The 13,864-nt window shown below is 38.6% G+C and overlaps 2 protein-coding genes across 2 annotated transcripts in view; both read right to left on the bottom strand.

The window, feature by feature from the left end:
- The window catches only part of LOC118900518 (testis-specific Y-encoded protein 1-like), a 79,726-nt gene extending 71,002 nt beyond the window's left edge, over positions 1-8,724 (bottom strand). The window contains 1 exon segment of the mRNA XM_036862929.1: positions 8,636-8,724. Within this exon segment, the coding sequence (XP_036718824.1) occupies positions 8,636-8,724 (89 nt within the window).
- Positions 8,725-10,001: 1,277 nt separating this feature from the next.
- Positions 10,002-10,904, bottom strand: TAS2R16 (taste 2 receptor member 16). Its single transcript, XM_036862778.1, has one exon. It carries the CDS (start codon positions 10,902-10,904, stop codon positions 10,002-10,004), a length of 903 nt encoding a protein of 300 aa, XP_036718673.1.
- Positions 10,905-13,864: the final 2,960 nt, after the last annotated feature.

The following is a 13,864-nucleotide window of genomic DNA, read 5'->3' as shown; positions in this document are numbered from 1 at the left end:
TTTTGTATAATTTTGCTTTTCCCTTTTGTTTCTAGATTAAGTTAGCTAGTGATCTGTCTACAGTGTTAAAATTTTCAACTGACACTTTTCGATTTTATTAGTTTAACTCTTTCTCTTTTTGAATCCATTAATTTTTGCTTTTATACTTGTTAATTTCCTCTGGCTTTCCTTTGTTTTCCTTTTATACCTTTGTAAGTTGGGTGCTTAATTAATTTTCCTTTTGTATTTGTATTTCTGTCGGCACTTAACACTAAAACTGCTTTAGTTGTATCACATAGATTTGATATGTTATATTTTCATGGTTGTTAATAAATTTTTGAAATCTTGATTTGTGTTTTCTGTTGACCCAAGAGTTGTTTTATTAGCATGTTTTTCAATTTTTATGTAAAAAGATCCTTTAAAAAATTTTTTTTTATTTTTATTTATTTATTTATTTATGGCTGTGTTGGGTCTTCGTTTCTGTGCAAGGGCTTCCCCCAGCTGCGGCAAGCGGGGGCCACTCTTCATCGCGGTGTGCGGGCCTCTCACTATCGCGGCCTCTCTTGTTGTGGAGCACAGGCTCCAGACGTGCAGGCCCAGTAATTGTGGCTCATGGGCCTAGTTGCTCCGCGGCATGTGGGATCTTCCCAGACCAGGGCTCGAACCCGTGTCCCCTGCATTGGCAGGCAGACTCTCAACCACTGCGCCACCAGGGAAGCCCTAAAAATTTTTTATTATTAATTTCTAGGTTTATTACATTGTGTCAAATAATGCTGTTAGTATTATTTCCATTTTGGTATTTATGGACTTTTTCTTTTTTTGGTTTTATATGTAGTCAATTTTCATAACATGTTACATGTACAGTTAAGAAAATATATTCTCTAATGTTAGAGTTTGACATATATCTACCATATTTTTGTACTGTTTATGTGTCATATATTTCTCTTTACTAATTCGTTGTTTGTCATTTTTTTTCTTCACCATTTTCTAGTTTTTTCTATAACAATATTGAAATTAGCTAGTTTCTTAGTTCATATTCATTCCCTGGATACAAAACTTGAGCAGCTTCTTGTTCAAGTGATGTATTGAAGGAATGTTTTGAGGAGAAAACAAGCAACGGGTGCTGGATAGGGCAAGGGGGGGAAAAGCTTCAACCAGGTAAGGATGTGGGAGCCCAGGGGGAGTTTTGAACATGAATTATGCCATAGAGTGAGTCTGGCCCAAGGGGCTTGGACTTTCATGCTCTGTATCACTTAGTAATCAGCTGTAGGCTGCAATCTGTGGGCTGGAAATAGTCTTCTGAGTGAGGCTGTTTCTGTTGCTTGTTGGCAATTCTCTCCGGAAGGGAGCACCTGTGAGCTGTTAGCAGTCCACACTGACAACAGCTAGGAGATAAGTCACTGTCTTGGTAAAGTGGATCAGGGAAGGAAATAAAGACCATCTACTACAGCTAATAATCTCTTCTTCCCCTTTTCTGCCATTAAGTTTAAGATGTTTTTCTTCCCCCATTGAAGTAGAATGCAAACCACATGGAGAGGGGGTAAGTATGTATTGCCAAGCTTACCATTGTCTTACACGTATTTCACATATGTGTGCTACCAGCCCTGACATTTTGGGACCCTTGATTTTAACAAATGCCAAGGTAGCCATATTTAATTATCCTTCTTTATTTTTGATATATATTTTCTGGCATCAATTGCTTGAAAACTTTCTATCCATTCCAGGTATGAAAACATTTTTGGTGATACTTACCTAATTTTTTATTAGTGAAAAATGGCGATAGATGTGTGAGGCCTGTAAATTACAGATTGTAGGTATTTGCGTGAGAAAGTTGTGAAGAGACTACTTTGTCTCATTCTGCTCCCCCTCTAGTTCCCTTCCTGTGAGCCTTCAGTGAAGGCTGGAAACTGAATTTGACCTTTTCCAGACTGTTTGTAGCCAGGGCTCTCTGTGTGATCCAGGTTCAGTCAAGCCGAGGCACCCACCAGAGTCACACAGGGGGAAAGCGGGAGAGGGATAAATTGGGGGACTGGGATTGACATATACATACTGCCATATGTAAAATAGATAACTGATAAGGACCTGCTGTACAGCACAGGGAACTCCACTCATTACTCTGTAATGATATGTATAACTGATTCACTTGGCTGTACAGCAGAAACTAACACAACATTGTAAATCAACTCTACTCCAATAAAAATTAAAAAAAAAAAAAAGATTTAATCTTGGGTCAGAGGTGTCCAAGCCTCTTGGGCAGCTGTAACACAAGTTCTGTTGCCTGTTCCCTAACGTCCTGGATGCCAATTGGCAGATGCTGCTGCAGGAAAAACCCTGTAGTATGGTTGGGCATTTCTTCTGGTTGCATGGTTTCTATTTTTGAAGTGCTCCCTGAAACTATATCCTGCCTAAAAACTTGCAGTAAATCCCTCCCTCCTCAAACTATCTAGAGTGGATTTCATTGCCTGCAACTAAGAACAGTGACCCAGTCAGTGACAGTAATAAATCTAAGTATGGCAGGATTATTCTCAAAATAATATCTCAGTGAGGTTACCACATTCTAGGTTCTGCTCCTTAACTTTGTGGGTCCAGAGACCCATCCCTGTCAGTTCTCTGAGGTAGTCAGTTTCAGAAATGGACTCATACTGTTACCATATGATCCTGCAATCCCACTTCTGGGCATATATCTGGAGAAAACTGTAATTTGAAAAGATACATGCACCCCAGTGTTCATAGCAGCACTATTTACAAGACATGGAAGCAACCTAAATGTCCATTGACAGATGAGTGGATAAAGAAGTTGTGGTACATATATACAATGGAATATTGCTCAGGCATTAAAAAGAATGAAATAATGCTATTTGCAACAACATGGATGGACCTAGAGATTATCATACTAAGTGAAGTAAGCCAGACAGAGAAAGGCAGATGTCATATGATATCACTTATGTGGAATCTTAAAAAAAAAAAAAAAAGATATAATTGAACTTATTTACAGAACAGACAGAGACAGACATAGAAAACAAACTTACGGTTAACAAAGGGGAAAGGGAGGGAATGATAAATTAGGAGGTGGGGCTTAACATATACACACTACAATATATAAAATAGATAACCAACAAAGACCTACTGTACAGAACAGGGAACTACACTCAATATGTATATGTGTGTGTGTGTGTGTGTGTGTGTGTATATATATATATATATAAGACACTGTGCTGTACACCTGAAACTAATACAACATTGTAAATCAACTATACTTCAATTAAAAAAAAAAAGAAAAACAGACTCATACTACTGAAACTGATATGAAGACAAATGATACTGAGGTGGGCATAAGCATGCATGGTAATTAAACAGTCAAGATGTCAGGGAAATTACTGCCTAAACACAAGCTATAATATATGATCTTAAGTATGGGTAAAGAAAACTGGGACTGAGTAAGAAGATGGCAGAAATGAACCTCACAGAAACCAATATGTTAATATTTATCAAGTATCAAAAACATGATGATAACATCAGCTGCACAATAGCTTTGCAGAGTCTCTCTTCTGTTTCTCAGGGGATGCTCTCAGGGTGGTGGCAAAGGTGGCAGAGCAGTGAGTGTGGGGTATCAGACACTTGTCCTAATATCCAGGAACTGTCCTGAAGTCTTGCCATGCTATACTCATGTATGTCATGGATTCTCCTCTTACTTGTACCCACATTTTAGGACCTAGGAATTTACCTTTTATGTCCACTTAGAGGCATGGTCATAGACTATCAACATGAAATGCCAAATCATAATGAGTGAGTGAGAGAATATAGAGCAAAAACTGGAGGGATTTATATGACCTTGTGACAAACCTCTCAGATAATAGCTTGAAGGACTTGTCAATAGGACTAGAAAGCTTCAAGTTGGTTGACCAAACATCCCCCTACCATGGGCAGACCTGGATGAACATCATGAAATTCAAATTTCTTACCTTTTTGTGTGTGTGTTTATTAGTTTATTTTAAGACATGTTTTACCTCTCTTTCTGTATAATATGTTACAGTCTGGAGTCTGTCTAGACATACATCTTGAGATTTGATTGGAGTACATTCTACCCACCCTTTTTCTGATTAATTCTTAGGTTACTACATTTAGAGCAGAGGTAGGGAGAAAAGTTGATTTCTTGATTTACCCTTCAGAAGACAGTCTTATTTCCAAATTCTTGGAGTGGGTCTCATTCAAACCATCAAATACTGACAACACCAGTCTGCCAATATTCTCAAGAAATATCTACCTACACAGTCTATCTTTAGACTTTAAGAATGAAGGCTTGTGAAACTTATCTTCCCTCTAATTTTAAACTTAAATTTTAAGATCTATTTTTTCCTGCAAATGCAAGTGATTATTCCCAGTCATTTTGACTGTATCTTGGCTGTGTTTCAGTTGCTTACATCTAGCATATTTTAATAAAAGTTAATTTTTAAAAATCTAGTATTTAGTTTAAAATTTAAAGAAAAACTTCAGTCATGATATAGGATTTATCTCTAACCAGTGTGACCTGTCATTTTTGATATATTCTATCTAAAAAAATTATTTGAAGAAACTTGGCATGGCAATATAGTTAATACAACTGTATGTTTGCCACCAAAACTAGCAAAAAGTCAATTCACACTTAGGATCAATTTTGTAAGTTTTATTAAATATAGAACATCATCTTAAAGAAATCTCTGGGGAGTTTGAGACATGGCTAAAAGATGGTGAATGAGTCTCAAGGATTCTATTAAAAACTCTGTCTAGAAAAATCAAAGAAGATGCCTTTCCCCCTATTAGGAAGCATTTTGACATTATGAATAGTCACAGGAATAAGTTATTTTATACTGATTGTAAAATATACTGTAGATGCTCCTCTAGGCTTTATAAGAAAGAGTTCCCCAAAATCTCTCCTTTAATATGCATTTCTGGAATTAAAGTAAGTCTGGATAATTTTTTTAAAAGGTTTACAATTGCAAGTGTGTTATGATTGCTTTTTTGCTACAATACTACTCATACTATTATCCTTGGTAGCCTTTCTCTCTCTTTTGGCTCTTTATCTTTAGCAAGACCAATTTTGGAAAGAACTTGCCATAGTTTACAATACAAATACAAGAACAATGTGGGCCATTAACACAAGAACAGTAACACCATTAACAAAATATAAACAAAAACACCAAAACAGGAAAAAGAGCAGAACTCAGTGTTCTGCTCAAGATTTACCAGGCACTGGAAGTTATTGTGATCAAGTCCAAACTTTAAGGCTACTCTATCTGGATTCAGGTAGAGGGAATTGTGAAGTTTGTGGTGGCAGGAAGACTAAGGATCATCAGAGGTTAAACCTTTACCTTGGCCTTTGGTTTGGTTCCTTCTGGGAAAGGAATTTATCTCAGGGTCTATTTATAAGGAGAATGTAATGCACAGTACCTGACAAGCAATCTCAGAGAAAATGTAGGCACATTTAACATCTTATTGACTTTTACATCTCCTGTAAAAATTTTATTGAATAGACTGAGCTCCAAAGAAACAAGTTTTTCTCCAACTTCTGCCTTCAAACATGTTCTAGAGATCATCATTTCCCACCTCTTGTGGGTATTATAGATTCCACAGGTTTCTACGAATAGTTCCCTTTTGATTTATAGTATGAAACTATAAATAAACAAGAGGAAAGCTGGAAAATTTAGAAGCATGAGGGAACTAAACAACATACTCCTGAACAACCAATGGGTCAAAGAAGGGATCGAAAGAGAAATTTAAATATATCTCAAAATAAATGAAAATGAAAACACAATAACCAAAACCTATGGGATGCTGCAACAGCAGTTCGTAAAGGGAAGTTCGTAGTGATAAATGTATATGTTAAGAAAAGAGAAAGATGTCAAATAAACAACATAACTTTACACTTCAAAGAACTAGAAACAAAAGAACAAACTAAGCTCAAAGTAAGCAGAAAGAAGATCATAACAAAGATCAGCATGGAAATAAATGAAATAGAGACTAGAAAGATAAAAGATCAGTGAAACTATTAGCTGCTTTTTAAAAGATAAAGTTGACAAACCTGAGGAAAAAAGAAGACACAAATAAAATCAGAAATGAAAGAGGAGACATAACTGACACCACAGAAACACATAGGTCATAAGAGACTACTATGAACAATTACATGCCGAAAATTAGGTAACCTAGAAGAAATGGATAAATTCCTAGAAACATAAAAGTATCTAAGACTGAATCATGAAGAAATAGAAAATATAAACAGATCAACAATGATTAAGAAGATTGAATCAGTGATCAAAAACCTCTTAACAAAAAAAGCCCAAGACCAGATGATTTTACTAGTGAATTTTACCAAACATTTAAAGAAGAATTAACAATAATCCTTCCTGAACTCTTCCAAAAATTGAAGAGGAGGGAACACTTTCAAATTAATTTTATGAAACCAGCTTATCCTGATACCAAAGCTAGACAAGAATACTGATAAACATAGATGTAAAAATCCTCAACAAAATACAAGCAAATCAAGTTCATCAGTACATTAAATGACTCATACACCACGATCAAGAGGACTTTATCCCTGGGATGCAAGGATGATTCAACGTACAAAAATCAATAAATGTGATACACCACATGAATAGAATGAAAGGTAAAATTCAAATGATCATCTCAATAAATGCTATGAATAATGAGAGTTACATAGGGTAGACTGCTTACAAGTTGGACAACACAGGTATATAGGCCCTTGGTGCCTGAATCTCATATCTACCTAACTCAAGCTCTCAAAAGAATTTCCTTGTTCTTAGCCCAAACATCTCTGTTATTCTTTCTAAAGTATCTTCCTTTTAAATCCTAACCAAATTTAATTTAATCCAAATTAAAACTTTTCACTTCTAATCTTAGAACATTTTTATTTTATGGAATAGATTTTAATCTATTTACTACTTTTAATGTCAACTTTCCATGGCATGTCCATTAGCTGAATATTCAATAATAGATGATCAGGGGTTTCTTCAAAACTTGTATATGAGGAAATTGCACATAGTACCCAAGATTTGGGGAATGCAGAAAATTTTCAGACCATGAATGTTTCCATTTTTTTCTAATGGAATGTGAGAGTTTATTTTATTCTGAAGGACTTTAAAGGAAGGGATACATGATAAAAAGCCTATAAAAGGTGAAATATGTGATGTTTGAAGTCTCATGGTAGACTTTTTATATATATTTTTAAAAAACACTCATCTAGATGAGGTGCTTTGAGCAGTTCTGAAAAATGTAGTTCCAGAAAGCAACTGCTTTGATTCCTAAGGAAGAAATTCTAAATAATGCAAGCTTTTTTATAAGCATCTGGGTTTTTGATAATTCTGTCTACCTACAACAAACTTGTGAGTGCATAACCACTATTTTAATAATTATTTTCCCTACACTAGTGTGTAATACCATATTTGACTTTGCTTATGCAGGCCATAAGTTCCAAAAGGCAATTTCCTGGGCCACAAAGGCATCCATTTGAAAACACTTGAGATTGAATCAACATACTTTAATAAAAAAAGATGTATAATCTAAAAAAAAAAAAAAAAACCAAAAAAAACTCTTCACTCCTTTAAAATTTATCTCTTCGTTTCCTTTCCTTTTCCTTTGCTTCTTAGGTCTGGTATTAACAAACAGTATGAACTTAGGTAATTCACATGACTTTTGTCGGTCTGTTTTCCAGGATTGGATGATCATGACCTAACTTGTCCAGTTGAAAATGATTAAATGTACGTGGAAGCTCTTTGTGAACTATTAGATACCACAATGATATGAGGCAGTTATTATTTCTGTTTCTACATTTTATTTTATTAAATTCTGGATACCTTCCACTGGCTCTAACATCCCTACCTCATGCATATCCTTCCTGGATACCTTTTCCATTGCACTTTACTCAAAATAAGACAGCGAGAGTATTACACATATTTAACAACTTCTGGAAGAGTATCTGTGTATTTGATAGTTGGGAGCAGAGGGGGAAGGTTTTTCTTTTGTCTCTCTTCTCTATTTACACATACGTGTGGAATACAGTTTCTGTTTCTTTCAGCTTTCTGAGATTTTTAGAACATGCAATATGTGGATACAAATGACCAATAGCAATAATTCAAATTTCAGTTGCTTTTTTGTCTCACCTATTCTGGTAGGCTCCCAAACTCTTGCAACCTACTACCCCACCAGCTTCCTAAGCATTCCTGGGATTATCTGGTCAGATAACACAAGGTTGATATCTACGTTTTATTTTCCTTTATTTACCCAGTCCCATTTCATCTGGTTATGACTCTGCTCCCCAGACATTATTGCATTCACCAGGCTCTGTCCCACCTTCTACTCCAGTTGAACCATTGGAGCTTGGGAAATGCTAAGGCTGCATGGGGTGCTACTGTGAAGTGGGAAAATACGCTTTACTCCACTTTCTATGTAACAGTAGAAATGCTGCTGAGATATATCAAATGGAACAGAGTCTTTGGAAAAAGTTTTTTCAGTTTGTACTTACATTTCACACCCTCAATTTCAAATATGAATTCAAGGGATGACTTGATTGAGAGACAAGTCAGAGTGATAGACCCAAGACCAGATCAGAATTTCCATTCCCTTCCAGGACTAAGCTTTCTTTTGTGGTCAAAACTTGAGATACCTGCATTCTTTTTCCTGTAGGATGGTTTTTTCCTCAGGAGGTGTTTGAGCCTTCTCATGGCAGAACCAGAAGTTCAGTTCATCAGACATACCCCATATATATAAAAGGTGAAAACAATTATATTCATAAACTCTGGCATCAGAATGCTTTAAGAGATGAAGCTGTCCTTAGGAAAAATACCTTGACAAGTGCCTGGAGCAGATGGAAGCTGAGACTCAAAGGTCCAGAGGTTGGCAATTACTAAGACACTTTGTTGCTAGTGGGTGAGGGTGAAGAGGAGAGAAATAAGGAGAGAGATGCCATGGGGATAAGGTAGGACTTAGCCCTATAAGGAAAAGAGTATGAGAGAAACCTGTGGGATTGGGAGGTTGAAAGGACTTCTAAAGAACAGGAAAGTCCTGTACGTGATTTTAATTCGATTCCTGTGTGGTTCCTGTATTCTTATCCATTTGGGAAGGACTTTGGATTGTCAGAGAGCACAGAATAGAAAATTATAGAAAACTTAAGCCAATGTCACTCAGATTTTACAAAGAAGAGTTCCCAGCTCACATCTGGGTTATGTATGGAAGAAAGTGAGCTAAGCCTCAATCTGGGACTATTTCTAGAAAGTCCATTCCAACCTGTGCTACAATGAAGAGGCAAGAATCCAGCCAGTGGAAACTGTGTGCAGTTGGTCAAATTAAATTGCCAATATTTGAAGAGGTTCCAGTATGACCCTAGATTGGGTAAGTCATCTGCTTTTCTGTGGAAAGTAATGTCTTGGCAAGAAAAAGAAGAATTAAAATTTGACTTGAATATTAAAAGCATGAAGGCACAGTATTTGGAAGAGACACAAATAAGGAAAATCATATTACTGAATAAAAGTACAGAAGCAATGGAGAGAGAGATACAAGATCTTTTCTTGACTAAAATATGGAAAGTAAATCAAGGGCTTAGCATGGAGAACATTCATTATGTGGGCAATAAATTCTTGTGGGGAAGGGATTCATATTAGTATGAAGAATTGGCAGTCATGGAATGGGTCAAATAAAAACAAAATGCAGACACCGTGACTTTGGGTCTCTTGTGTTGAATATACTGGGAGAAAGATTTCAGAGGTAGAGAGGACTAAGGAGAGATGGAGATGTCATGAGAAAGTTGGGGCCAGCCTGGGGACAGTGGAAAGGAAAAGAAAGGAGTGGCATAGATTAGAGAAGGGATTGCTTGTTTGGAGATAGATGGCTGTAGGGAAAGAGAGTGAGGCTTGCATTTATGGTGCATCACTATCACACAGGGGATTGTCAAGAGTCCTGCCGGTTAGGTTATTGATATTAGTTGTATCAGTGCAAACACCCATTTGCCCAGGGGTCTTCTTGTCCCCTGTGCCTCAGGCAGCCTCTAGGCCCCAATACCTTACCTTTAAAACCCTTTTCAATTTAGGGCTGCTCAGCATCAGTGAAGTCAAATGAATAGAGACTAGAGCATAGATGATAGCTTCCCAGGCCCAGAACCAGGACCCCTTATTAAAAAGGACACCCCAGATGGAGATTAGTAGGGTCAGAAAATAAGAGGTGAAGAAAATGAGGAAGATGGCAAGAGACCTCAGGGCAGTAGAGTGAGCTTCCGGGCTGGAGTTGGAGTGGCTGGTGTGATGATCTTTCATCTGCCTCAGGTGTTGGAATAATAAGGCCATGAGCAAGACGGTGGAGGCCAGGAACAGGAGGAAAGGAATAATCAACACAACCACTTGCTGGCACATGGAAAAATCCCACAGGAATATCTCAAGTCTCTCAGTCGTGGTGCTGTTTCTAGGGAAATGCCTCTTGGAGATTAATTGAATCTTGCTGTAATGCCCAACAGCTGCAAAGATGATAGACACACAAGAAATCAGCAGAGAACCCAGCAACAGCCGAGGAACCAACCTCACAATTCTCCACTTCAGCCAGAAGGTGGGGTGGCTGAAGGAGGAGACTTTGACACAGTAGAAGACAGCAAGCAAGCTGGTCAACCAGAATGAAAGAATGTTAGTAAATTCCCAGACGATCCTGAAGTACCAAAATTCATAACTAGGGTGGAAGTGGGAGCAAAAGTTGTACAGCATCGATGACCACAGTTGACAGAAGCAGCAGACACCCAGGCTGGTGAGAATCATTTCCACTGGTGACAGCCTTTGGAAACTCACCCACTCTGTGCCCAGCACTACAGCAGTTAAGCTGCTCTGCGCAGTTATTGTCAAGAACTTGAGCATATAGATGATCATGAAGAAGACGGAGAGTTGGATGGTTATCATCCTTCTATTCCAAAGAAACTTCCTGGGCACAGACTCAGAATCTCTGCAACAATTTCCAGGTAGGGACCAGATTCCTGGCCCCACTAGTGTTTCACACAAGAAAATATCTCCCTCTGGATGCACATTTTTCTGGGCTTATTTTTGACTTTCCCATTTTCCTATCTGCAGGATTTGCTTATGCTTTGCTTGCTGGTTTGTTATCAGGCCTGGATGCAGGGAAATGTTGTTTGAATGTGGATTCTTGCTCCTGAGGTGATTTGATTATTCCCATAAAAAGCATCCCTATTTCATAACCATGCTGTTTATTTCTTCTTTATCTGCCTGAGGTGTCTTTAGCTTATTTCCCCATCTTTTTAATAGAATATCCTCAGTCTTTCAACCTAAAATTTGAACCACAGGATAGATAAATCCTTCACTGTCCATTCACATCCTGGGTAACATTTCTGCTCACTGAGTGCTGTAACAATGTCAACTTCAGAAACCCGTGTCCCCAGCTTCTACAGCAGCTGGGCGTGGATCCTACAATCAAAGTTTGAGTACGTAGAAAAAACAGAAAAGAAAATCTTTGCTCTGAGATTCCACCCACGAAATTGCTGGAAGCTGAGACCTTCAAGTATCCCCATCCAAGACGGGCCACTTTCTTTACTGCCCATTGAATTCCTCAGAGAAATCGCTGCATGGTGCCCCCAGTGCTCTCCCTACAATTGAGGTGTGGCCTCCTTGGCTATTGTTCTGCCGACTCCTGTGCCTTGAGCTCCTGCTTTATATATGTTTGGGAAATGTTCTTGTTCCATTATCATCACCATTTTTTTTTCCGCCTTATATGGCGAGGCTCTGTTTGTCACCGCTCCCATTGCTCAAGATGAATTGAAAGAGGGCCCTCTTACCACAAGTAAAACCATTTTGAAACATGGGGTCTACTGAATAGAGAAGCGTAGAAGCCTTGCTCTCTTTGTTTGTTTGTTTATGTATTATTGTCTTCGAGCTTTCCCTTCTCTAACCAGCCTGTGGAGACAAAGGTAATCGCTGTTGATGGTAACTTCAATGTCCCTGGCCCTGCTGTAATCTGGCTCTGTAAAATTGTAGCCCTCTGTAAAGTCCCCACTAGGTATTTCTGGAAGTGTCTCATGAGGGCTCACAAGCAAGTCTGACCCCGGTGGATGTGGAATGGGCTGGTCTGTCAGGCGCCTGCTGAGGATGGGCGCTTGGCAGCTGCTTCCCTGTCCAGCTGTGTAGCCTGGCCTGGGCTGCACCGTCCTGTCTGTGCTCCTGCTGCTCCGAGCTCCACCCCATGGGCCCTGAGGCTGAGCTGAGCAGCCACATGTCTGTGGGGAAGCAGCCCAGTATTCACACTCTGAGCTGTTTGAGGAAACTTGGAAGCTTAACCCTTAGTCCTTCTATTCTTTGTAATCTCACTAGAGGCAAATTTGATGTGCAGTTGCCCAAACAACTACAATAGCACCCTCTTGAAGCAAGCCCTTTTTCTATCTCGATTCTGGGACCACAGTTCCAGGTATCCAATGTCGCTGGTGTGGAAGTGAATGCGTGGTGGTATGTGGTACCTTGGAATATGAAGATGGTAATTGAAAGCCTCAGAGACAAAAAGATCCCTATAAGCAGGATGCTTGTGATTTTGTAGACTTTCAATGCTGTTTTAGACAAGGGACAAACTACACATTACTTCTAAATATCTCAGTATTTAGGAATCCAGAGCTATATATGCAGACCAGAAAATGAATTCAGGAAATTAGTTCTGGAAAACGATACCAGATAGACACCAAATATTTAATTAGTGCCTTCAAAATTGAGAGGATAATTCTGATAATTACTAGTTGATGAGGGAGACAAAGTGAAAGTCATAGAATCCTTGAAAGTAAAACAAGAAACCACTGAACTCACGGTGCAAAGGTAAACGACACTTAAAAATTACACTAGGAAACAATATTAGAAAGCATCTGATCTGCATTCTCAACAAAATGCAAGAATCAGGAAATTTTAAAAGGGAGATGGCACCTTTTAGTTTTCAATTAAAAGGTGAATTGGTTGAGATGTATCCAGGTATAAGAAGGGAGAAAGATAAGAAATGATGTGACGTGAAATATGCAATAATAGCATTAACACCTGCCTTTTGTCCTGGATACACTAGGCATGTTGCCTCCTGTATTCACTGCCTCATTCTGAGAACCCTCAAGGCCTGGCTCTACTGCACTCCACAGGGGCACTCTCCATAATGATAGTGACCAATCAAATAACGCAGATTCTCTGTGAAAGTTTGAATGTGAGACATATAAAGTGAGTCCCTAACTGGTGGTTGATGTTCCCTGGGGTTAGGAGTTCAAAGGCTGGCTCTTTTCTTGTGTGGGCATGTGAATCCTGCAGAGCAATCTCTGGGGTCCCTTGATGCAGCAGCTAGAACACAACAGCCCCTAGTAGGTACTTAGAAAATAGCTGTTGAATGAATGATGAGTACAAGGAGAGCATACCATGTGTCCTACTATATCACAAGTGTAAGGGCCTTGAAAATCATAAAACTAGCCTCCTAGCATAATAGAGAAATGCACACATGTGATTATACTCTTATGTCATTCAAATAATTGAAACTGACAAAGATGCTAAAATATAAGTGTGCCCAAATTGACAATTTTTTAGGGAAAAACTTGTGGCTTGGGCATTTAATCTGAACAAATGCTTCAAAATTGAATGAGACAAATGGTGATTATAAGTTCTTTTATTTATTTATTTATTTATTTATTTATTTATTTATTTATGACTGTGTTGGGTCTTCGTTTCTGTGCGAGGGCTTTCTCTAGTTGCGGCAAGTGGGGACCACTCTTCATCGCGGTGCACGGGCCTCTCACCATTGCGGCCTCTCTTGTTGCGGAGCACAGGCTCCAGACGTGCAGGCTCAGTAATTGTGGCTCACGGGCCCAGTTGCTCCGCGGCATGTGGGATCTTCCCAG

This window comes from Balaenoptera musculus, chromosome 9, assembly GCF_009873245.2.
Source record: "Balaenoptera musculus isolate JJ_BM4_2016_0621 chromosome 9, mBalMus1.pri.v3, whole genome shotgun sequence".
Classification (NCBI taxonomy): Eukaryota; Metazoa; Chordata; class Mammalia; order Artiodactyla; family Balaenopteridae; genus Balaenoptera; species Balaenoptera musculus.
The sequence above is the reverse complement of the archived record's forward strand: the minus strand, read 5'-3'. Positions and strand labels throughout refer to the sequence as shown.